We start from the raw sequence: 25,090 nt of genomic DNA, 5'->3' as shown, positions 1-25,090 counted from the left end.
CTGTTTGACTGACGAGGAAAAACTTTGGGGTCCAAGTCTTATTATTTCTGTTGCTGAGCATGGAATATATTTGGGGATGGAAAAAGAAAGGAAAGAGATTTATTAGGGTAATGCCAATATTTATGGCTTTTCCCCTTCTCGCCTAAAATTAGGAGGTCAGTGAAAGAACTGCAAATGGATTGAAGAAGGCTCTTTTCATACTACAAATAAATTTTAGTGATAAAAACACTTATGATTTGTTCTGTAACTTTTGAACAACGGCTTCTCCTCCCCACCTATTTTCCAATTTTATAATAAGAATTGGCTTTAGAATCAGAATTTAAAGTTTTTCTTTGGTGTAAGAAATAATTTTGCTTTTTATGGAAATAATTAATTGTCTTTTTAAGAACTGATAACATATATAACTGAATATACTGGTAAAACATAAGGAAAGGTCAAAAGATTAAAACATTAAAAGAACACCAAAATATAGTAAAATATTAGTCAATGTTATGAGATCATGTCAGAGGTGAGCCTTCTTTTATCAAAACACCTCTACTAGGTGATCCATATTATATAAAATTTGGTACCAAATGGCTTATGTTATAGGAAGGCTGGAGCATTATCTCAAATATTAGAGAAAAAATTTACTATGGTCAAATTAATCACATGAAAAGGCAAGAATACCGATCATGTTGATGGTATTTCCAATGTTCGGAAATGTTATTTAAAAAGGAGTATAAGTACTATTCAAATTCTGAAAACCATGGTAAAAGCAAAATTAAATAAGGAGTAGCAGTAACAAATAAATAAAAAAACAGACGAAAAATGACAGAATTACAAAGTAGTAGAACTGATTCATTAAGATTAAATATGTGATAAAAGGCATGAAAGTACTAAAAATTCTATTAGAATTAGAAATGACTCTTATCCTAAATATTAAAATAGATATCAAAGAATATGAAACATAACTTCTAAAAGATTGAGAGGAAAAGAAATAACACAAAGCAGAGAAAATGAAAGATACCTCACTATTCCCAATGTGGTTATTATTTATGGAATGGATAAAACATGTTGTAGAAAATGTCATTACAGTTAGATCAACACATTAAAAAACCAACATGCCACATCCACCTAAATAATTTTGTAGAACAGCCGAAAAAGCAAATTTCATCAAATTTAGACAGCTTATAGTGGAATAAATAAGTATGGCGAGGTATTAACTAACCCTAAGTTTCACAATGGGCAGCTTCTAGCCGGTTCGTTGAAGCTGGGTCTTGGCCACACAAGGATCATAGGACAAGAAATCAGTTGAGCTAGACTAGAGCTGCCCAGTTGTCTTAATAATGAATGCTCCACACTGTCTGTTAAGTAAAGAGAAAGAAAATATAGATCAGAAAACCTGAATGGGAAAAAAAAGAATAGAATAGATGAGTGTAGGACATCCACGAACATTTACTAAATACTTGCAGAACATGTGGTACTAATAGTATTAGAGTGTTAAGAAGTGAGAGGGTAGAGATTAGGAGGGGTCCAGCACTCAGGAAAGGCTTGCTCTCTCTCTGAGAGCTTACAATCTATTTTACACAATCTTTAGTCTAGTGTTACAGTATAAATGTTCCATATATAAAAATGAGAAATAGGTCAACAGAGAAACAAGTGAGTTACAACATTCCTTCTATTTTGAAAACATTATGAGGTGAGTTTTAAAAACATGTTTCTAAAAACAGGAGTGGAGATAGGCAGAAGGCTATTTAGAAAGTTGTCTAAAACCCCAAAAGTACTCTTCAAGCTGGCATTGGTAGAACAGGCACTTAGGTACCTATGTCATAGAATACAGAGTAATTCCATATATCTGTGTTATCCTGAGAATTTTTTTGTGCTAATGCTAGTTTGGGCCAAAGAAACAACCTAGTCCCTACCACCTTTTTGGCACTTTGAGTATAGGTCCATTCCTAATTTAGGGAACCAAGTTGTCCTATGACATATTTTTACATTTTGTATAGGCTCAAAATTTTCCATATTCCAATTACTTTAGAGAAGTACTATCGGACAGAAATTTCTATGTTGATGGAAACGTTCTATATCTACATTGTCAAATATGGTAGTCAGTAGCCACATGGGGCTATTTAGCACTTGAAATGTGGCGTCAACAAGTGGTGCTGGGAAAACTGGACAGCCACATGTAAAACAGTGAGATTACAATATTCTCTCATATCATATACAAAAATAAACTCAAAATGGTTTAAAGATCTAAATGTAAGACATGAAACCATAAAACTCCTGTAAGAGAACATAGGTGAAACACTCTTTGACATAAATTGTAGCAATATTTTCTTGGATCAGTCTTCCAAGGCAAAAGAAGTAAAAGCAAAAATAAATAAATGGGACTTAATTAAACTGAAAGGCTTCTGCACAGCAAAGGAAACCATAAACAAAACGAAAGGGCAACCTACAGGATGGGAAAAAATATTTGTAAACAATGTGACAGATAAGGGGTTAATATCCAAAATATACAAATAGCTCATCCAACTCAATATAAAAAAGAAAATCTAATCAAAAAATGGGCAGAAGACTCGAACAGACATTTTTCCAAAGAAGTCATACAGATGGCTAATAGGTACATGAAAAGATGCTCAGCATTATTAATTATTAGAGAAACGCAAATCAAAACCACAATGAGGGACTTCCCTGGTGGTGCAGTGGTTAAGAATCTGGCTGCCAATGCAGGGGACACGGCTTTGAGCCCTGGTCCAAGAAGATCCCACATGCCACGTAGCAACTAAGCCTGTGTGCCACAACTACTGAGCCTGCGCTCTACTGCCCACGAGCCACAACTGCTGAGTCCACATGCTGCAACTACTGAAGCCTGTGTGCCTAGAGCCCATGCTCTGCAACAATAGAAACCGCTGCAATGAGAAACCTGCGCACTGCAAGGAAGAGTAGCCCCTGCTCGCCACAACTAGAGAAAGCCCGCGCGCAGCGACAACCCAACGCAGCCAAAAAAAAATAAATAAAATTTAAAAAATCAAATACTTTCTCATTAGAAAAAACAAAACACAGTGAGGTATTGCCTCACACCTGTCAGAATGGCCTTTATCAAGTCTACAAATAACAAATGTTGGCGAGGATGTGGAGAAAGGGGAACCCTCTTGCACTGTTGGTGGGAATGTAATTGGTGCAACCACTAAGGAAAACAGTATGGAGGTTCCTTAAAAAAACTAAAAATAGCAGTACTATATGATCCAGCAATTCCCCTCCTGGGTATATATCCAGAAAAAAAAAGAAAACACTAATTTGAAAAGATACATGCACCCCAATGTTCATAGCAGCACTATTTACAATAGCCAAACAATAATCTAAATGCCCATCAATAGACAATTGGATTAAGAGGATGTGATATATATATATATATATCACATTATACACACACACAATGGAGTATTACTCAGCCATAAAAAAGAAGGAAATATTGCCAGTTGCAGCAACATGGATGGACCTAGTGAATATTATGCTTAGTGAAGTGAGTCCGACAAAGACAAATACAATATAATAGCTCTTATACGTGGAATCTAAAAAAAAAAATACAAATGAATGTATATAAAAAACAGAAACAGACTCACAGACATAGAAATCAAATTTGTGGTTACCAAAGGGGTGAGGGAAGGGGGAAGGGACAAATTGGGGGTATGGAATTAACAAACTACTATATATAAAATAGAAAAGCAACAAGGATTTATTATACAGCACAGGGAGTTATACCCATTATCTTGTAATAACCTATAATGCAATATTATCTGCAAAAGTATTGAATCAGTATGCTGTATACCTGAAACTAAAACAATACTGTAAATTAACTATACCTCAATTGAAAACAAAATAAATGTGGCTAGTTGCAATTGAGGAACTGAATTTTAAATTTCATTTAATTTTAATTAATTTAAAATTGGAATTAGCCTCATGTGGCTAGTGGTTACCATGTTTTGGGAACAGCATGACTCTAGGGGTTCAAACTTGTCTGGTTTGCTAAACTCTATAGATGGGCCAGGATTTCTCTGGCCTGTTTAATACTGTCTAATACCACTTAATATAATTCACTGCTGTATTCTCAGTGTCTTGAGTACTGGCTAGCAAATGGTAGATGCTTGACAAATATTTGGTAAATGAATGAAAGATACTGTGGTAATATATAGCTATTCATGCCTAATCAACTTTTACTTGCAATATGCCCTGGTTCTCTCAGAAAAACATAAGGGAAGCAAAGTTAAACTGTTCTCTGTATGTGGAATTGCTTGACTGAAGCTCAATAAGCCTAGAGAGAACAGGAGCTAACTTCATTACAGCTCAAAGAAAAAAAATATAAACAGTTGCATATGAATAATTTAGGTCGATAATTATGGGAATATTGAAGGAAGAATATGCAATGGCAAGGAATTTGGCAAGGAAGTATGTGGATAAGAGTTGATGAGAATGATAAGAGGAAAAGAAAGTACAGATTAAAAAACTAAATTCAGATTTTATGCATGACTAAAGGATAGGAACTGAAGATAGAGAAGTCTTGAAGAAATAAATATACAGTAATCTGGTTAGTCCATAATAGAGCTTAGAAAAGGGATTTGGCAGTGGAAAGAGAAATGAATATATTATTTTTAGCAAGTTAGTGATCTGAAAAAGGACACAAAACAGTACAAATAGACCATGTGGCTTAAAGAAGTCAGAAAAAGTCACTGGTATTGTTTTGATTTCAGGGGATAAGGGAGATGGGCAAACTAAAATAAAAGAGGTGAGGATTCTGAAAATAAAATGTATGAAATTGTGTATTCATGATCTTCAGTTTGAGGAGGTAGTGACCATCCATCCAGGTGCTTTTGTTTTAGAGTTAAAATAGGGACAGAATCAAAACACTAGGGTCAGAATCACTATTAAACACTACTAAAATTCAGAAGAAAACTGGAAAACTCCCTGAGAAGACAATGTAGAGGACAAAGAGAATCATGCCATGATTAGCTGGTAAAAAAGGAAAAAACATATTTTTTGAAAGAGATACTGAAAGATCAAACAGAGTGCAAGGAGAGTCACATGTAAGAATGAATAAAATTTGAGCACAGGTTAGTTGACAGTATTGTATTAAAGAGAATCTAAGAGGACAAGCACTAGGACAAGACCCTTGTGGTTTGGCTAATAATCATCAAATCTTGGCAATAAATCTTAGATAAGTGCTTTGACTAGATCTCAGTACTGAAAGAATAGTAATTTCATGAGTGAAAAAGATACCCCTATATTCCTCCTTCATGCCTTTCCAAAACAGATAAATTTAAAATATTTTTAGTGAAGTGTGGAATACAAAATCCTATTGCTTATTATCCTGTGTCAAAGTGGGGAAAGATGTTATCCAAAAAAATTCAGGGGCCTTCCCTGGTGGCGCAGTGGTTGAGAGTCCGCCTGCCGGTGCAGGGGACACGGGTTCGTGCCCGGTCCGAGAAGATCCCACATGCCGCGGAGCGGCTGGGCCCGTGAGCCATGGCCGCTGAGCCTGCGCGTCCGGAGCCTGTGCTCCGCACCGGGAGAGGCCACAACAGTGAGAGGCCCGTGTACGGCAAAAAAAAAAAAAAAAAACAAAAATTCAGGAAGCAATTCTGTAAGGTATTAAGGTTTGATGAGTTCAGTCGTGAAAGTAAAATGCTCATCCAAGTAGTATGGGTGCTAAGAGGAAAGAAAGTAGATTGGGTAAAAGGAGGAAAAATGTTCAAATAGAGGGAATGACAGACTCAGAATGCAAGGGAAGTGAGTGCTAAAACTAAGAATGGGAATACGTAATTGGATTGTGCCACACAATGAGACAGAGTTCCCGCTCTAAACGAAGCACAAAATTTACTCAGAATACTGTGCCAATTAGTACCTATCCTTACACATTAATTAACAAATACCTCGAATTCTCTGGTGGCCTAGTGGTTAGGATTTTGGGCTTTCTCTGCTGTGACCCAGGTTAAATTCCTGGTCGGGGAACTGAGATCCTGCAAGCAGTGTGGCCAAAAAAGCCCCTAAAACAGAAAAACAACCCCCCCTAAACCCCCCAAATATCTCAAATTATCCTTATTCACATTTCCCCCACATTGACTAAGTATTCTGACTGGTAAGAACTTATGGACAATGTGAAATTAAATCAGTCTAGAAGCTAAGGGTCAAATAATCCATGTTAGGTTAAACATAGATCAAAAACAAATAATTAAAAATGGAAATATATACATTATATTTATATACATATAAATATGTATATAATGTATGATATATTTTATATAATATAAAAAAGAATGTACATATGTGTATAACTGAGTCACTTTGCTGCACAGCACAGCAAAGACTGGCACAACATTGTAAATCACCTATAGGTCAATAAAAAAAATGGAAATATAATCAAAGCATTTGTACTACATTTCACATTACACTTTAAGACGATACATGAACCTGACAGTGGGTTAACCCAAGGGTTGTAAAACTATAGCCTATAGGCTAAATCTGGCCTATCATCTGTTTTTGTAAATAAAGTTTTACTGGAACATGGTCACAGTCATTGTTTATGTCTTATCTGTGGTTGTTTTCAAGCTACAGTTGCAGTGAATAGTTGAGCTAGAGACCATGTGGCCTAAAGAGCTTAAAATATTTACTATTGGACCCTTTACAGAAAGTTTGTTGACCACTGGGGTTTAAACTATTCAGTCTGGAAAAAAAATTTCAGGCTGAGAACTTCTGAAAATCTTTGAAAGAAAACATTAATAAGGTGCCTTAAGAGTGTATCTACTCTATTGTGGAAATCAATTATCACTACCCTCAAATATATTGGATTCACCTTATTTAAAGTCAAAATCAGAAATTACAAGTTTAATAGAAACTTAAGAGAAACTAAGAAGCTATTGATACTAATGCTTTTGAGACTACAAAGAACAGGAATTAACTAGGTTATATATTTAGGTATATAAGAAGTACCTAAAGCACTTAAGTATCGGGACTTCCCTGGTGGTCCGGTGGCCAAGACTCCACACACCCAATGGAGGGGGCCCGGGTTCAATCCCTGGTCAGGGAACTAGATCCCACATACCGCAACTAAAAGATCCCACAGGTCGCAACTAAAAGATCCCACTTCCCTCAACTAAAAGATCCTGCGTGCTGCAACTAAGACCCGGCGCAGCCAAATAAATAAACAAACAAAAAAGGATATAAATATTAGTGCTCTAGATACCACAGTGTTTAAGTTAAATCTATACAACAGTTATTCTATGTTTTACTGTCAGAAAGTCTTTACAAAAGCACAAAGAGCTTTCTTGTAATATTAAAAAGTTTAATACTTCTTAAGGCCTTGACTTTTTAACGTTGAGACTATTAGTGTTTTTTTAATAGAAAATTAATTTGTTATAATGTTTGTTGTAGAAAGTTGTGTTTACTTAATGTGGTAAACTGTATTTGCAATATTTGGTTGGTATTATTCCTCATCAACCTACTTCCTATGTCACTGCTTATCTAGTTGAATAACCTCAACTAGTATGGAAGACTAAAAAGCTCTCTTAGAATTAGGTGAACATGTAGCTAAAGAAATTCCTCCTGTTAAAATTTATGTTACAAATGAAATAAAGTGACTCTAACACAGAGGTTAACTTTTTATTTTTTAAAAATGTTTGCTTTTCTATATACTTATTATAGGTACAATAGAGGTCTTCATAAATAGTTAATTGTTTTTATATATTTGTGCCATGGACTTCTTTGGTAGTCTACTGAGGCCTATGAACCCCTTCTCAGAATCATGTTTTTAAATATCTAAAATAAAATACATAAGATTATAAGGGAAACAAGGTATACTGTAATACACATATCTACAGACTCTTTAGGAGGGGATCTTCGGAGCAGATTAACTTTAAAACTCAGTGCAGAATCTTAGTATCTCTTTTCCTTGAACTCAAAGATTAAATGCAAATGATTGGCATGGTGATTATTCTATAATATCATCAAGAATCAGTATATCACACTTTTTGCTGCAAAGGTACTTAATAACATATAGACCCCCATCTTGCATACTATCATCATTAACATTTCAAGTAAAAAAAGTGACATAATATTCAGTTTGACTCTCTTAAGGCAATCTTAGATTAGATTTTAATATTTCAGGAAAACCAAGGACAACAATATTCAGGTCTATATATTTTCTTAAGAGCAGCAACTAACTTCTGAACTTAATTAAAAATATAATTCCCTAATTGTTTTAGAGAATTTGATTGAGCTAGGATATACTACCATTGAAAATGTGTTAATAAGATAAAAAGTAAAGTGTGGTGATATAAATTGCCATTTATGTGGGAAAAAACAAAAACTCTCAACAATTATATAATATTATATATAAATATATAATATATACTGCATATATAGATACATGTAATATACACATATAAGGCATTATATTACCTTTTTTTAAAAAAAAATTTATTTATTTATTTGGCTGCACCACGTCTTTTTTTTTTTAAACATCTTTATTGGAGTATAATTGCTTTACAATGGTGTGTCAGTTTCTGCTTTATAACAAAGTGAATCAGTTATACATATACATATGTCCCCATATCTCTTCCTTCTTGCCTCTCCCTCCCTCCCACCTTCCCTATCTCACCCCTCTAGGTGGTCACTATACTACCTTTTTTTAAAATTAATTTTTATTGGAGTATAGTTGATTTACAATATTGTGTTAGTTTCTGCTGTACAGCAAAGGAATCAGTTATACATATACACATATCCACTCTTTTTTTAGATTCTATTCCCATATAGGTCATTATAGAGTATTGAGTAGAGTTCCCTGTGCTATACAGTAGGTTATATTACCTTTCTAAGAAGACAGGCGTATAAAGAAAAGATTGCCATAATTATTAGCTATGAGGGACTAATGGGAAACGATTATTGACACTATTTCAATGTTTTCTTTCACACTGGGTACATCCACAACTAACTGTAGTACTTAACATATAAAATCAATAGTTAAAGGCTCTGGGTTTAAACCTGGGTACCTTAATAATTTTTTAAAAAATGGACTTTTTTTAGAGCTGCTTTAGGTTCACAGTGAAAATTGGGCAGAAAGTAGAGAGTTCCAATAGACTCCCTACCATCATATATGCACAACGTCCTCTATTCACATCTGGTACCAGAATGGTGCATTTGTTACATTTGATGAACCCATCATTATCACCCAAAGTCCATAGTTTACATTAGGGTTCACTCTTGGTGTTAACACATTCTATGGGTTTTGACAAATGTATGATGACATGTATCTATCATTATACTAACAGATAGAATAGTTTCACTGACCTAAAAATCCTCTGGGCTCTGCCTGTTCAACTTTCCCTCCCCGCAACACCTGGCAACCACTGATCTTTTTACTGTTTCCAGTTTTGCCTTTTCCAAAATGTCATATAATTGGAAACATACAGTATGTAGTGTTGTCAGATTATTATTTGTTTTACTTAGCAATATGCATTTAAGTTTCCTCCATGTTTTTCCATGGCTTGAAAGCTCATTTCTTCTTAGTGCTAAATAATATTCCATTGTCTGGATATACTGTTTCTCCATTCACTTACTGAAGGGCATCTTGGTTACTTCCAAGTTTTGGCAATCATGAATAAGCCTGATATAAACATCTTTGTGCAGGGTTTTGTGTGGACATGTTTTCAGCTCACTTGGGTTAATACCTGAGAGCGCAGTTGCTAGATTCTATTGTATGAGTATAGTTAGTTTTGTAAGAAACCGACGAACTGTCTTCTAAAGTGGCTGTACCATTTTGCATTCTGCCAGCAATGAATGAGAGTTCCTGTTCTTCCACATCCCTGCTTGCATTTAGTGCTGTCAGTATTGTGGATTTTGGCCATTCTAATGTGGGTGTAGTGTAGTGGTATCTCATTGCAGTTTTAATTTGTGATTTCCTAATGACGTATGATATTAAGCATCTCTTCAAATGCTTCTTTGCCAATTGTGTATCTTCTCTGGTGAGGTGTCTCTTAAGGCCTTTGCCCCATTTTTTAATTGGTTTGTCTTAAATTGTTTTAAAATTTCTTGTTGTGGAGTTTTAAGAATTCTTTGTATATTTTGGATAATATTCTACAAATATTTCCTCTTAGTCTGTGGCTTGTCTTCTCATTCTCTTGACACTGTCTTTCACAAAGCATAAGTTTTTCATTTTAATAAAGCCCCTGTATCAATTATTTCTCTCACAGATTATGGCTTTGGTGTTGTACCTAAAAAGTCATTGTGAAACCGAAGGTCATCTAGATTTTCTCCTATGTCGTCTTCTAGGAGTTTTATATTCTTTTTTACATTTAGGTCTGTGATCAATTTTGAGTTAATTTTTGTGAGGGGTGTAACATCTGTGTTTATATTCACTTTTTTGCATGTGGATATCCACTTGTTCTAGCATCATTTGTTGAAAAGACTACTTTCCTCCATTGTATTGTATTTGCTCCTTTGTCAAAGATTAGTTGACTGTCTTTTTGTGGGTGTATATATATTTTATCTGATTTAGTTGTGTGTAGAAAAACTCAAATTCATAGACTCCTATCTTAAGTCTGGGTAATGAAAAAGTAAGCAGAAAATTACTGCTTTAATAAGATATACAAAAGATATGGAAGACATTTCTAAGTGAACCACTGATATACAGCATGGTGACTATAATTAATATTACCGTATTGTATATTTGAAAGTTGCTAAGAGAGTAGATCTTCCAAGTTCTTATCACAAGAAAAAAATTGTAACTATGTGAGGTTTTGGATGTTTAACTAGACTTATTGTGGTGATCATTTTGCAATATATACATATATTGAATCATTACATCGTCACCTGAACTAATACAATATTATATATCAATTATATTTCATTATAAAAAATAAACATTTAATGAAGAAAAAAAGTGGACCACTGAGATATATAATTATTTCCAGGTTACATAAATTTGATATAAAAGTTATCTGTAAACTTTATTTTTAAAAATGTATAAGATTAAAAAAAGGGGAAAAAACTTAAACATGATTGTGAAGTCGAGATAATTCAAAGATGAAAAAAGCTGATGGTTTTATTATTTATTTTAAAAAATTACTTCTTTTATATATATATATATATATATATATATATATATATATATGGAATAGTACATGTGTAAGGAATAGCAAATTTCAGCTGTTTTTTTTTTTTTTTGGTCACTTACAGTGTTGTTCTTCTCAGATGTTCTGGGATTTTTACCTTGAGACAGTTTTCTCCTAAGGGTATTATCATCAGTTAAGATAGTTAGTAATACTTACAGAAGTAGAGAAAAACACTTAGAGGGTGGATAGTGGGCCAAACCAGTCCCACTAGCTTGTGCTGTGGTTTGAGAAGGAGTTGGGGTGTGTCATGTCCAGACACAGAGCACTTGGCACCTTCATCTAGGCTATCTCAACCCATATGTTGCCATTTCAACAGGGTGAAATGAAGGATCCTGAAGGATGCCTGCCAGGGAGTCAATCTCTCAATAACTCTGAGAGTTAATAACTCTCAAAAATCTCTCAATAACTGTTCCACAATATTCTTCTTTGAATATACTCGTTAATGAGTTACACTCATTAGAGAATATGGCCAGTACAATTTACTGTATTTATAGAGATTCACTTTGTGACTAAAATATTATCAACTTTTAGAAATGTTCTATGGGTGCTAGAAAAGAAATAGCCTTCTCATTGCAAGGCACAGAATTCAGTATGTATTATTCATATATAATATTTTTTAGGTCTTATTTATTCAAATCTGAGTTATGATCATCATATTAAAGTCTTCCATCACAGTTACGTTTCTTTCTTCTAGTATTTCTAACAGATTTGCTTTATATTTTTGATGTTACATTATTAGACTTACTTATTCATTATAGATTTAAACTTTTATCACAATAAACTGGTCTTGTTTACTGCTTTTAACTTTGTTTTTTTTTATTATTATTTTTGGCTGCATTGGGTCTTTGTTGCTGCACACAGGCTTTCTCTAGTTGCGGCGAGTGGGGGCTACTCTTCGTTGTGGTGCGAGGCCTTCTTATTGCGGTGGCTTCTCTTGCTGTGGAGCACAGGCTCTAGGTGCATGGGCTTCAGTAGTTGTGGCACACGGGCTCAATAGTTGTGGCTCATGGGCTCAGTAGTTGTGGCTCATGGGCTTAGTTGCTCCACGCCATGTGGGATATTCCCGGACCAGGGCTTGAACCCATGTCCCCTGCATTGGCAGGTGGATTCTTAACCACTGTGCCACCAGGGAAGCCCACTGCTTTTTACTTTGAAATTTACTTTCTTATATTAATGTCATCTGTTTTTTTTTTTCCCCAACTGTTGTTCACATTTGCCTGACATATGTTGGCTGAAAACACTCAATCTGATGTTCTTTGCACTTTTGAAGTTAATTTTTATCTTTATTAAAGTAATATATAAAAGTTTTGAAAGTCAAAGAGTGGTTAAAGGGTAAGAAACTACTCCTCTCCTGCCACTGCACTCCTATCCTGAAATTTCACCATAATCTTCCTTTTGCAGTAATTGTGCCAAGTAGTTGGTGGACCCTTTTGTTTTTTTAGTTTTAATCTGTTTTTTTTTTTACTGATGTATAGTTGATTTACAGTATTATATTAGTTTTAGGTTTGTAACATAGTGATTCAGTATTTTTATAGAGTATATGCAAGTTGAAGTTATTATAAAACATTGGCTATATTCCCTGTGCTATACAATATATCCTTGTAGCTTATTTTATACATAGTAATTTGTACCTCCTAATCTCCCACTCCTATCTTGCCCCTCCCTTCTCCCATCTTGCCCCTCCCCTCTTCCCTCTCCCCACTGGTAACCACTAGTTTGTTTTCTATAACTGTGAGTCTGTTTTGTTATATTCGTTTTTTAATTTTATTAAAAATTGTTTTTATTGGAGTATAGGTGATTTACAGTGTTGTGTTAGTTTCAGGTATACAGCAAAGTGAATCAGTTATACATATATATATATCCACTCTTTTTTTAGATTCTATTCCCATGCAGCCATTACAGAGTATTGAGTAGAGTTCCCTGTGCTATACAGTAGCTTCTTATAAGTTTTCTATTTTATATATAGTAGTGTGTATATGTCAGTCCCAATCTCCCAATTTATCTCTCCCCCCCCACCCCCTGCCCTTAATGCCTGGTAACGATAAGTTTGTTTTCTACATCTGTGACTCTACTTCTGTTCTGTAAATAAGTTCATTTATACCTGTTTTTTTAGATTCCATATATAAGCGATATCATATATTTGTCTTTCTGTGTCTGACTTACTTCACTCAGTATGACAATCTCTAGGTCCATCCAGGTTGCTGCAAATGGCATTATTTTGTTCTTTTTTATTGCTGAGTAATATTCCATTGTATATATATACCACACCTTCTTTATGCATTCCTCTGTTGATGGACATTTAGGTTGCTTCCATGTTCTGGCTATTGTAAATAGTGCTGCAGTGAACATTGTGGTACACGACTCTTTTTGAATTATGGTTTTCTCTGGGTATTTGCCCAGTAGTGGGATTGTTGGATCATATGGTAGTTCTACTTTTACTTTTTTAAGGAACCTCCATACTGTTATCCATAGTGGCTGTACCAATTTACATTCCCACCAACAGTGTAGGAGGCTTCCCTTTTCTCCATACCCTCTCTAGCATTTATTGTTTGTAGATTTTTCGATGATGGCCATTCTGACCAGTGTGAGGTGATACCTCACTGTAGTTTTGATTTGCATTTCTCTAAAAATTTGTGATGTTAAGCATCTTTTCATGTGCTTTTGGGTCTTTGGAGAAATGTCTCTAGATCTTCCACTCATTTTATGATTGGGTTATTTGTTTTTTTGATATTAAGCTGCATGAGCTGTTTATATATTTTGGAGGTTAATCCCTTGTCAGTTGCTTTGTTTGCAAATATTTTCTCCCATTCTGAGGACTGTCTTTTTGTTTTGTTTATGGTTTCCTTTGCTGCGCAAATGCTTTTAAGTTTAATTAGATCCCATTTGTTTATTTTTGTTTTTATTTTCATTACTCTAGGAGGTGGAACAAAAAAAGATCTTGCTGTGATTTATGTCAAAGAATGTTCTGTCTGTGTTTTCCTGTATGAGTTTTATAGTGTCTGGCCATACATTTCATTTAGGTCTTTAATCCATTTTGAGTTTATTTTTGTATACGGTGTTAGGGAGTGTTCTAATTTCATTCTTTTTTTTTAAATTTTATTTTTGGCTGCATTGGGTCTTCGTTGCTGTGCGTGGGCTTTCTCTTGTTGCGGCGAGTGGGGGCTACTCTTCGTTGTGGTGCATGGGCTTCTCATTGCGGTGGCTTCTCTTGCTGCAGAGCACAGGCTCTAGGCATGTGGGCTTCAGTAGTTGTGGAGAGCAGGCTTCAGTAGTTGTGGCTTGCAGGCTCTAGAGCGCAGGCTCAGTAGTTGTGGCGCACAGGCTTAGTTGCTCCGTGGCATGTGGGATCTTCCCGGACCAGGGCTCGAACCCGTGTCCCCTGCATTGGCAGGCGGATTCTTAACCATTGCACCACCAGAGAAGTCCCTAATTTCATTCTTTTACATGTAGCTGTACAGTTTTCCCAGCACCATTTATTGAAGAGACTGTCTTTTCTCCATTGTATACTTACATCCTTTGTCATAGATTAGGTGACCATAGGTGTGTGGGTTTATTTCTGGGCTTTCTATCCTGTTCCATTGATCTATATTTCTGGTTTTTTTTGGCATTACCATTCTGTCTTGATTACTGTAGCTTTGTAGTATAGTCTGAAGTCAGAGAGCCTGATTCCTCCAGCTCCGTTTTTCTTTCTCAAGATTGCTTTGGCTATTCGGGGTCTTTTGTGCTTCCATACAAATTGTAAAATCTTTTGTTCGATTTCTGTGAGAAATGCCATTGGTATGTTTGTTTTTTTAGACTTGACGTATAAGTGATAACACACAATAATTGTCTTTGTGTGACTTATTTCACTAAGCATAATACTCTCTAGGTCCATCCATGTTATTGCAAATGGCAGAATTTCATTCTTTTTTATGGCTGAGTAATATTCCGTTGTGTGTGTAAATATATATAAATAAAAATAAATAAATAAATAAATATAAATATATGTAATACACCACATCTTCTTTAACCATTTATCTGTCAATGGACACTTAGGTTGCTTGCATATATTGGCTACTGTAAATAATGCTACTATGAACAGTGGGGTGCATGTATCTTTCCACATTAGTGTTTTCATTTTCTTCTGGTATATACCTAAGAGTGGAATTGCTGGGTTGTATGGCAGTTTTATTTTTATTTTTTGAGGAACCTCCTTTTGGAAAACATGCTGTTCTCCACAGTGGCTGTACCAGTTTACGTTCCCACCAGCCGTGCATGAGGGTTCCCTTTTCTCTACATCCTTGCCAACACTTATTTGTTGTCTTTTTTTTTTTGGCTGCATTGTGTCTTTGTTGCTGCATGTGGGCTTTCTCTAGTTGCAGCAACCGGGGGCTACTCTTCAATGCAGTGCATGGGCTTCTTATTGTGGTGGCTTCTCTTGTTGCGAAGCATGGGCTCTAGGCACATGGACATCAGTAATTGCAGCACACAGGCTCAGTAGTTGCAGTATGTGGGCCCTAGAGTGCATGGGCTTCAGTAGTTGTGGCATGTGGGCTCAGTAGTTGTGGCTTGCAGGCTCAAGAGCACAGGCTCAGTAGTTGTGGCACACAGGCTTAGTTGCTCTGTGGCATGTGAGATCTTCCCGGACCAGGGATTGAACCCATGTCCCCTGCATTGGCAGGTGGATTCTTAACCACTGCATCACTAGGGAAGTCCCTGTTATCTTTTTGATGATAGCTTTTCTGACAGGCATGAGTTGATATATCACTGTGGTTTTCATTTGCATGTCTCTGATGATTAGCGATGTTGAGCATATTTCATGTGCCTATTGGCCATCTGTATCTCGTTTTTGGAAAAACGTCTATTCAGGTCTTCTGCCCATTTTAAAAAAATAATAAATTTATTTATTCATTTTTGGCTGTGTTGAGTCTTCGTTGCTGCACGAGGGCTTTCTCTAGTTGTGGCGAGCAGGGGCTACTCTTTGTTGCCGTGCGTGGGCTTCTCATTGTGGTGGCTTCTCTTGTTGCGGATCACGGGCTGTAGGCATGTGGGCTTCTGTAGTTGCAGCAGGCGGGCTCAGTAGTTGTGGTGCGCGGGCTCTGGAGCGCTGGTTCAGCAGTTGTGGCACACGGGCTTAGTTGCTCCGTGGCATGTGGGATCTTCCCGGACCAGGGCTCGAACCCGTGTGCCCTGCATTCGCAGGTGGATTCTTATCCACTGCACCACCAGGGAAGTCCCTGCTTATTTTTTAATTGGGTTGTTGGGGTTTTTTTGGTATTAAGTTGTATAAGTTATTTATTTTTGATATTAACCCCTTATTGGTCATATCAATTGCAAATATTTTCTCCCATTCAGTGGGTTGTGTTTTCATTTTGTTGATGGTTTCCATTGCTGTGCAAAAGATTTTAAGTTTAATTAGGTCCCATTTGTTTATTTTTGTTTTTATTTCCTTTGCCTTAGGAGACAGACCCAAAAAATATTGCTACAATTTATGTCAAAGAGTGTTCTGCCTATGTTTTTTTCTAGGAGTTTTATGGTTTCTGGTCTTGCATTTAGGTATTTAATCCACTTTGAGTTTATTTTTGTATGTGGTATGAGAAAATATTCTAATTTTTATTTACATGTAGCTGTTCAGTTTTCCCAGCACCATGTATTGAAGAGAGTGTCTTTTCTCCATTGTATGCTCTTGACTCCTTTTTCATAGATTGACCATAAGTGTGTAGGTTTATTTCTGGGCTCTCTATTCTATTCCATTGGTCTATGTGTCTGTTTTTGTGCCAGTACCATATTGTTTTGAATACTGTAGCTTTGTAGTATAAAGTCAGGGAGTGTGATACCTCTAGCTTTGTTCTTTTTTCTTAAGATTGCTTTGGCTATTTGGGGTCTTATGTGGTTCCATATAAATTTTAGGATTATTCGTTGTAGTTGATTTAATTCTTTATAGTTTTCAGAGTATAGGTGTTTGACCTCCTTGGTTAGGTTTATTCCTAGGTATTTTATTTTATTTTATTTTAATTAATTAATTTATTTTTATTTTTTTGCGGTACGCGGGCCTCTCACTGTTGTGGCCTCTCCCGTTGCGGAGCACAGGCTCCGGACGCCCAGGCTCAGCAGCCATGTAAATTTTTTACTCCCCTCCTCCATGTTTTGTGTTTTTGATGTCATATTTTACATTACATGTTTATCATTTCACTGTCTAAGGTAATTATAGTTGGTTTTTACAACTTTTTATCTTTTAATCTTAGGACTAGCTTATTTAAGTGGTTGCTCCACAGTCTTTACTATGTATTTGCCTTTACTAGTGGTATTTTTCCTTTCCTATAGATTCTTACTTTTTGTGGCCTTTTCTTTTTCACTTAGAGAAGACCCTTTAACATTTCTTTTAGGGTAGGTTTAGTATTGCTGAATTCTTTTAGTTTTTGCTTGTCTGAAAAATTCTGTATTTCTCCTTTTATTCTAAACGATAATCTTGCTTGGTAGGGTGTCCTAGGTTGCAGGTTTTTCCCCTTCAGGACTTTGAATATATTACGCCACTCCCTTCTGGCCTGCAAAATTTCTGCAGAGAAATCAGCTGATAGCCTTATGGGGGTTCCCTTGAACTGACTCTTTGTTTTTCTCTTGCTGCCTTCAGAATCCTCTCATTATCTTTAAATTTTGCCATTTTATTTATGATATGTCTTGGTGTGGGTCTGTTTGGGTTCATCTTGTTTGGGACCCTCTGTGGTTCCTGTAGCTGGATATCTCTTTCCTTCTTTAGGTTTGGTAAGTTTTCAGCCATAATTTCATGAAATATATTTTCAACCCCTTTCTCTCTCTCTTCTCCCTATAATGTGAATGTTTTCACACTTGATGTTGTCCTAGAGGTTCCTTAAACTGTTTTCATTTTTAAAATTTGTTTTTCTTTCTGCTGTTCTGATTGGGTGGTTTCCATTATTCTACCTTCCAGATCACATATGCATCACCTGGTCTGCTGTTAAGTCCCTCTAGTTTCTTTTCATTTCAGTTATCATATTCTTCTGTACTGATTGATTCTTTTTCATATTTTCTAGTTCTTTGTTACAATTGTCACTGTGTTAATCAATTCTTTTCCCTAATTCAGTTAGCATTCTTATTACTAACGCTTGAACTCTTTATCTGGTAAATTATTTATTCTGTTTCATTAGTTGTTTTTTCAGGGTTTTTCTCTTATTCTTTCATTTGAAACAAACTGCTCTCCTCGTTCTGCTTAAATTTCTCCATTTCTATGAAATTAGCTCAATCAGTTACCTATTGTGGTTTTGAAAGGGTGTCCTTATGTGGGACTGTCCCTATACTGTCTGTTTATGTCCAGTGGCTTTGGTGGGAAAGCTGGATCTGATGTGATCATGAGTTACGTCTTTCCCCAGGGTATGCTGGCAGCTATCACCTTGATAAGAGGTGGGGCTGGACATGGAGGGGACAGAGCTAGAGCCAGACCTAGGTGTGAGCCAGGGATTCTCCACTGCTCAGTGGCCAACACTACCCTATTGAAGGAAGGGTCAGGTCCCAAGTTCCTGGAGCAGAAGTCCTGAGGGTCAAGTCAGATCTGGCTCCCTTTCCTCTAATTGTGTTCTCCCTCCTCCCAGCACTGTCACCCTTGCCCCAAAAGGGAGCAGTGCTGGAACAAGAGGGGCTGGAGCAGGCTTTTGGCATGGGTTGGGGTGTAGCCTGTGGTGGTCCTGGTGGCAGTCTGCATTCCAAACTGCTCCCAATCCGCTGACTCTGCTGGTGCCAGCAATGGCTGCCCTTGCCCTGTTTAGATGCTGTGTCAGGTCTGAGCCAGCTCTGTTCCCCAAAACTGTGCACTCCCCTCGGCTGCAGTAGCCCTTGCCTGGAATGCAGCTGCACCACAGAGTAGGTGGGGCTGGAGTGCCCAGTGTGGGTCGGGGTGTGGGCTGTGGCAGGCCCAGCACCAGCGAGAGTTCTGGACCACTCCCGACCCACTGCCTCCACTAGTGCCAGAAATGGCCACCCTTGCCCTATTCAGATGCTTTTCTGTGTTTGAGCTGGCTCTGTCCCCCAGAGCTGTGCACTCCCCTTGGCCATGGAAGGCTATGAGCCAGTGTGAAGCTGTACTGCAGAACAAGTGGGGCTGGAGTTGGTGTTTGTCTCAGGCCCGGGTGCACACCGGGGTGGTGGCAGGAAACTGGCCAGAGTCCCAGGCAGTTTCTATCTGCTTCCTCTGCCTTGTTTCGGTAGTGTGTGTGATCTTCACAAGTGGAGTCTAGGTTTCTTACAGCCCTACTGTCAGTCCCTCTGGTTTTCAAACCTGCTAAGGCAACTTGTCTTCTCAGTGTCAGACCCCCAGGCTGGGGATACCTGAAACGTGGATTGAACCTCTCACTCCCCAGGGAGGGAGCCTGTGTAATCCCTCTCCTCTTCCCTGTTCCCTCCCGACCTGATCATTTCTCTTCCCTTCCTACCCAATTCCATCTGGATCTTGGATCTTTGTTACAACCTTGGTTGTATAAGAGTCTTTCTGCCAGATGACTTCCAGTTTGTTTTCAGTGAGAATTGCTCCACGTGTAGATATATTTTTGATGTGTTTGTGGTGGAAGGTGAGCTCTACCTGCATCCTCCTACTCCACCATTATGATCTCCCTCTGGGCCCTTTTAATCTAGACACTCCTGTCATTAACTTCCTAGGGAATTTTCTTGTACTAATTTTTTTCCTAATTTCCCCCAAACCATTTTCTCTATGTCTTTTTCCAGAATTAATATTTGACTTCTTGAATTAATCTTCTGATTTTATCTTTTTCTCTATTATTTTTCACCTTTGTCTTTTAAAAATCTATTTTCTAAAATCTTTTGCCTATAATGTCTAACCCTTTCACATGTAATTTATTTCAGATATCACATTAGTGGTAAAACTAGTGAAATCTGAAGAAGGTATATAGTTAAGAGAATTGTATTATTGTTCATTTCCTGTACCAGTGCCCTCCAGTCAAAGAACAGCAGGGTGAAGGGTATATAGAAACTATTATTTCTGTGACTTTTCAACTTATTTCAGAATACAAAGCTGAAAAAAATTAAAAGGACTAAGATTTTTTTTTTTTGCAGTATGCGGGCCTCTCACTGCTGTGGCCTCTCCCTTTGCAGAGCACAGGCTCCAGACGCGCAGGCTCAGTGGCCATGGCTCACGGGCCTAGCTGCTCCGCGGCATGTGGGATCTTCCTGGGGCACGAACCCGTGTCCCCTGCATCGGCAGGCGGACTCTCAACCACTGCGCCACCAGGGAAGCCCAGGACTAAGATGTTTGAGAAAAAATAAAGTGTTTTCTGGGATGACTATGCATGGACTACTTCTCATAAATTTTCTCTTATCTCTGAGAGGATATTAATTATAGTTTCTTTGATTTTTTTCTGCTCCCTGAATTATATGTTTCGTCTGAATTTCTTTTTTTATCTGTTTGTTTTGGTCTCTCATTCTGAAGGCTTTCTTCTAATGTGACTGCACACCCATATTTAATAGGGCAGACTAAAATCCTAATGGGAAGTTCTTTGTGAATGATGGGTTTATCAATGAGCTTCACTGTAGGTATTTCAGAGGGCCAGACAACTTTTTCTCAGTGGTATCAAGCATGATGTAAAGACAAATTTAATTCTTTCCGTCATATTAATAGTTTCATACAGTGTTTTCTTACACTGGCTAGCAACCATTTTATCTTTCCTGTTTTTTAGTTTGTAATTTCCAGGAACATGGGATCTATTTTTGAAAATTAATTTAATTTCCTCTTATATATGTTCTTATACATTATATATATATATATATATATATATATATATATGCTATTTATCCTTATCTTCAATGCAAAAAATTTTTCATGAGACCCATGCAGTGTGTACTTTTCTGTTTATTCATCACTGAATGGAGATCTATCCATGACAATTCTAAAAAGTGGTTTCATGAGTCCTTGACTCTCCTTACTGTTCTCTGTCCCCTCTGAGGCTATCTATAGTTAGACCTATGCACAGTCCATGAAAATTTTTACCCTCTTGTATGCTCAGAGCTGCAAAGCACAGGTTTTTCCTATTCCTGCCTTCCAGAATGCAATACTTCACAATTGTCCTCCTCTACCCTGAGGACCTGCTGAATATGAAGGAATTTTAATCTCTAATTGCTTTATAGGAAGTGTTAATGATACTGAAATGAGGAAATGGTTAGGAAGAAGACAGTAGTAGAATTTTTCTGTAAGGTAAGATAGTTGCTAATGTTTAGGTGAACGCACATTATGGGTCTCTGAGCTAAAAAAACAGACAGTGGTAGTAGGTCAAATCCCTTTCCAATTTACTTTTGAATCATTCTGTCTTTCCAACAAGTAAGGTCTAACAGGCCAATAGTTGTGTTTTTCATTCAAGCCCAATCAGTGCCTTAATTAGAAGAAATTCCTCATAGCCTGGCAAGTGGTTAAATATTATCCTTAATATCAAATGTTTTCATGAATAGCTAGTAATACATTGGAGTTAAATAAAAAGAACATTTAACTTAAAGGTGAATTTCAAATTATAATTTACTCACTTTCCAGTATCTCAATTAATTCTCATAAGAATAAATTTATTAGACACAAATTAATGCAAAAATGGAAAAACACTGTAAGGAAACATAAATACTTTACAATTCTCCACTTACACCCTTATTACCTAGGGATCTGATATTCATCTTAAAAGCTTCAAATGCCCAAATAGACAAAGATTTTCCTTTTGTTCCTTCCTATAGTCTAGTTCAATGGGATAATTTTGACATTATGTGATTTTGCTTCATTGACTTTAAAATTAATTCTGTATGTGACTGCTGAATTAGGGAATGATACCCTAATTAATACCATGTTAACCTAATAAATAGTTTCTATATTGGTCTGATTTACAATGTATTATTTGATTTGACAGAATACAGTAGCCTGTGGCTTACTGTCAGTGAGTAGCTTTTGGCAAACAGTCACTTATAGCAGTTAGACTTGTGCTCTGAACTCTGGATAAGGTCTCTATTTTACTGATTAGATTTGTTGCTTTAAGATAGTTTTGATGTCTGAAATCACTACTTCTGGATACATACAATTAACATCCTTAAAATTATAATAGAGTTTTAAAAATGACTTACACCTTACACTTTTTTATAAAAACAATAGGCTCAAATTCTTCCAAGGAGTATTTCTACAATTGCTGTACGCAGGCCTGTCACTGTTGTGGCCTCTCCCGTTGCGGAGCACAGGCTCCGGAGGCGCAGGCTCAGCGGCCATGGCTCACGGGCCCAGCCGCTCCGCGGCATGTGGGATCTTCCCGGACCGGGACACGAACCCGTGTCCCCTGCATCGGCAGGCGGACTCTCAACCACTGCGCCATCAGGGAAGCCCAACTTTTCTATAATTTTAAGTCACCAAGGTTTTTGGTACACCAGGGAAAATTTGCATAGGAAGAAAAAAGGTTAATGTTTCAAATGTCAATATTTTAATATTAGTCTACTTTAATAAATTATAGGAAACAATCGTCTCCTATTGATTTAGTAACATTTGTGGATTAATATTTCTATATTATAATACAAATGCACTATAAACAAAAGTAGATAATTTTCCACACAGCAAAATTTGTATAGTAAAGTATGTCTACAAGATTGTATAGTTTTAGAAAACTATAGAATTGGTTTTGGAGTTTCTGTTGCTGAGTGGGGCACCATTTTCTACTGAGTGCCATCAAATCACCTAAAGAAAAATATTTGAGTATAAAATACATCGAACCTTCAACTTGAAAGATAAAATAGGAAATATAAAACTCTATACAAAAGCCCTGTGTTGCCATTTTGATTTTGAAGGTTTATTTAATTGAATTTTCTTTGTTTCCCCTCATCTCTAACAAAAGGGGAATTGTGGGGGTTTTTTCTGCCCCTTAACTCAAGCTTCCTACAATCCCGCATATCTAAATTAAAAATAAAACATGCCAGGGACTTCCCTGGTGGTCCAGTGGTTAAGATTCTGTGCTTCCAATGCAGGGGTCATGGGTTCGATCCCTGGTCCGGGAACTAAGTTCCCACATGACGCACAGCACGGCCAAAAAATATAAATAAATGAATAAAAATAAAACATGCCAAAGTTCATTGATTCTGAGATATACATCTTTTCATATTTCAAAAACTCTGAATCAGTATACATTTACAATTGATGGCAAGTTTTTTTTCTTTCATAGTGATACATAAAATAATGGTGTGTTGTATAATCCATGCTAGCTCAGATTCGATGAAATCTAATTACAGTTGTGTGAGACGTGGGCTTTGGAGTAAGCTAGTTAACCACAGTTCATAGCTCTTAAACTCTTCCCTAGTCCTAAAATCTTAACTCTGTCAGGACCAAAATCTTCCCTAGGATGTATCCCATGTGAAAACCAGAATTATTATAAGCCTTAAAAAGACAGATTAAATACAAATAGATCAAGTCAGTGGTTTTGTTAGCCTTTAGCCTGTGGCACAGCAGAGCAAAGATCTGTATCAGGATAGAAAGGGTAAAGTTCCTCTTAGCAGCATTTCTCCAGACAAGAGGCAGATTTCTGATTCCAGTTTTATGCTTATACGCACAAAGAAATGTGTCTATTCACACCACTGTTATGATTTATATTCAACATATGTATAATTTTTATATGATAAAGAATAAGATACCAGTTTCTCTGTACAATTTCTGAATTACCTACTCACAGATTTAAGAAAATGTAGAAAAGTGTATAGTCTTAAACTAGAAGGATTAAACTTTAAATCAAGTATGTTTAACATTAATATTCTTTGGAAATTTCTCCTATCCAACTACCACTCTATCCTCTATTGGAATTATTTAGAAGTACAACTTCAATCATTTGTGTTTATATATATATATAATGTGTGTGTGTATAATATATATATAATCTGCAATTGATTATCTAATATGGCATAGCTATTTCAGCTATTTCTAAAGAAGCGTATCTGGAGAAAGTATTAACATTAGGAGAAGTTTGTTTTAGAAGATTTTGATACTATAATGAGCTCTCTATAAGTAACGTTTACTAACACTTTAGGCTTTGGTATTAGGTCAAAATTATGACTTTAGTCCATGTTTGCAGTACAGTGGCAAGAGCAGTGAAGGAATGCAGTGAAGGGGTGAGGAGATTCGAAAGACTGTGGAGGCTCCTTACAGTAGACTGTCCTGGTATTGAGTTCCAATATATGGTCTGGGTCAGAAGCAAAAATATGAGTGTGAAATCGCTAACCTCCATCATTTTATTGTAAAAAGTACACTGCAAGCAAGATTCATAGTACCATCATAATAGTTAATCAGTTTGGGTTCTTAGAGATGTAGTCACATTTCCCTAATATATTTATATATTGAATACACACATGGCTCTAACTAGATTACCACTCCTGGCCTGGATCTGATTTAAGGTGCATGAGCACAAAATTCCCAAACTGGAAGAGTAGATCATTAACTGTTTTCATCTCCCCATAAATGTTACATGCCATTAACATAATAAAAATCTTAGTATATGAAGTATCTAGGCAAATTCATAGAGACAGACAGTAGATTAGAAGTTACCAGGGACTGCAGAGAGAAGAATATAAAGTTATTGCTTAATGGGTACAGAGTTTCTATTTGGGGTGATGAGAAAGTTTGGAACTAGATAGTGGTGACAGTTGCACAGCAATGTGGATGTAATTAATACCACTTAGCTGTACACTTAAAAATGGAAGATTTTAAGTCATATATATTTTACTACAGTAAATAAAAAGTTTTGACCATGTGTGGTTTATAAGTTGTTCAAAACTAATTCATAGAAATTATAGCTAGTTTAGAATTGTATTTCCTTCACATGAAATAATTAACTAATTCTGTACTTCTGATTGCAAATGTGACATAAATATCCAAAGTTGTTTCTTTTCAGAAGAGAAATTTGGAAAACCTGAAATATGACTGAGAATAACAGAAAAAAATCCAAACAAAC

At 36.4% G+C, this 25,090-nt stretch overlaps 1 protein-coding gene across 4 annotated transcripts in view; it reads right to left on the bottom strand.

The window, feature by feature from the left end:
- Nucleotides 1-502: 502 nt before the first annotated feature.
- BOLL (boule homolog, RNA binding protein) overlaps nucleotides 503-25,090 on the bottom strand; it is a 55,842-nt gene continuing 31,254 nt past the window's right edge. For 3 of the 4 annotated variants that reach the window (XM_032637508.1, XM_032637510.1, XM_032637509.1), the window contains one exon: nucleotides 503-1,343. In XM_032637508.1, the coding sequence (XP_032493399.1) occupies nucleotides 1,320-1,343 (24 nt within the window). In that variant the 3' untranslated portion in view covers nucleotides 503-1,319. The remainder of the gene's footprint in view (nucleotides 1,344-25,090) is intronic. The other variant, XM_032637511.1, reaches the window with a different exon arrangement.

Source organism: Phocoena sinus, chromosome 7, assembly GCF_008692025.1.
Source record: "Phocoena sinus isolate mPhoSin1 chromosome 7, mPhoSin1.pri, whole genome shotgun sequence".
Lineage (NCBI taxonomy): Eukaryota > Metazoa > Chordata > Mammalia > Artiodactyla > Phocoenidae > Phocoena > Phocoena sinus.
The sequence above is the reverse complement of the archived record's forward strand: the minus strand, read 5'-3'. Positions and strand labels throughout refer to the sequence as shown.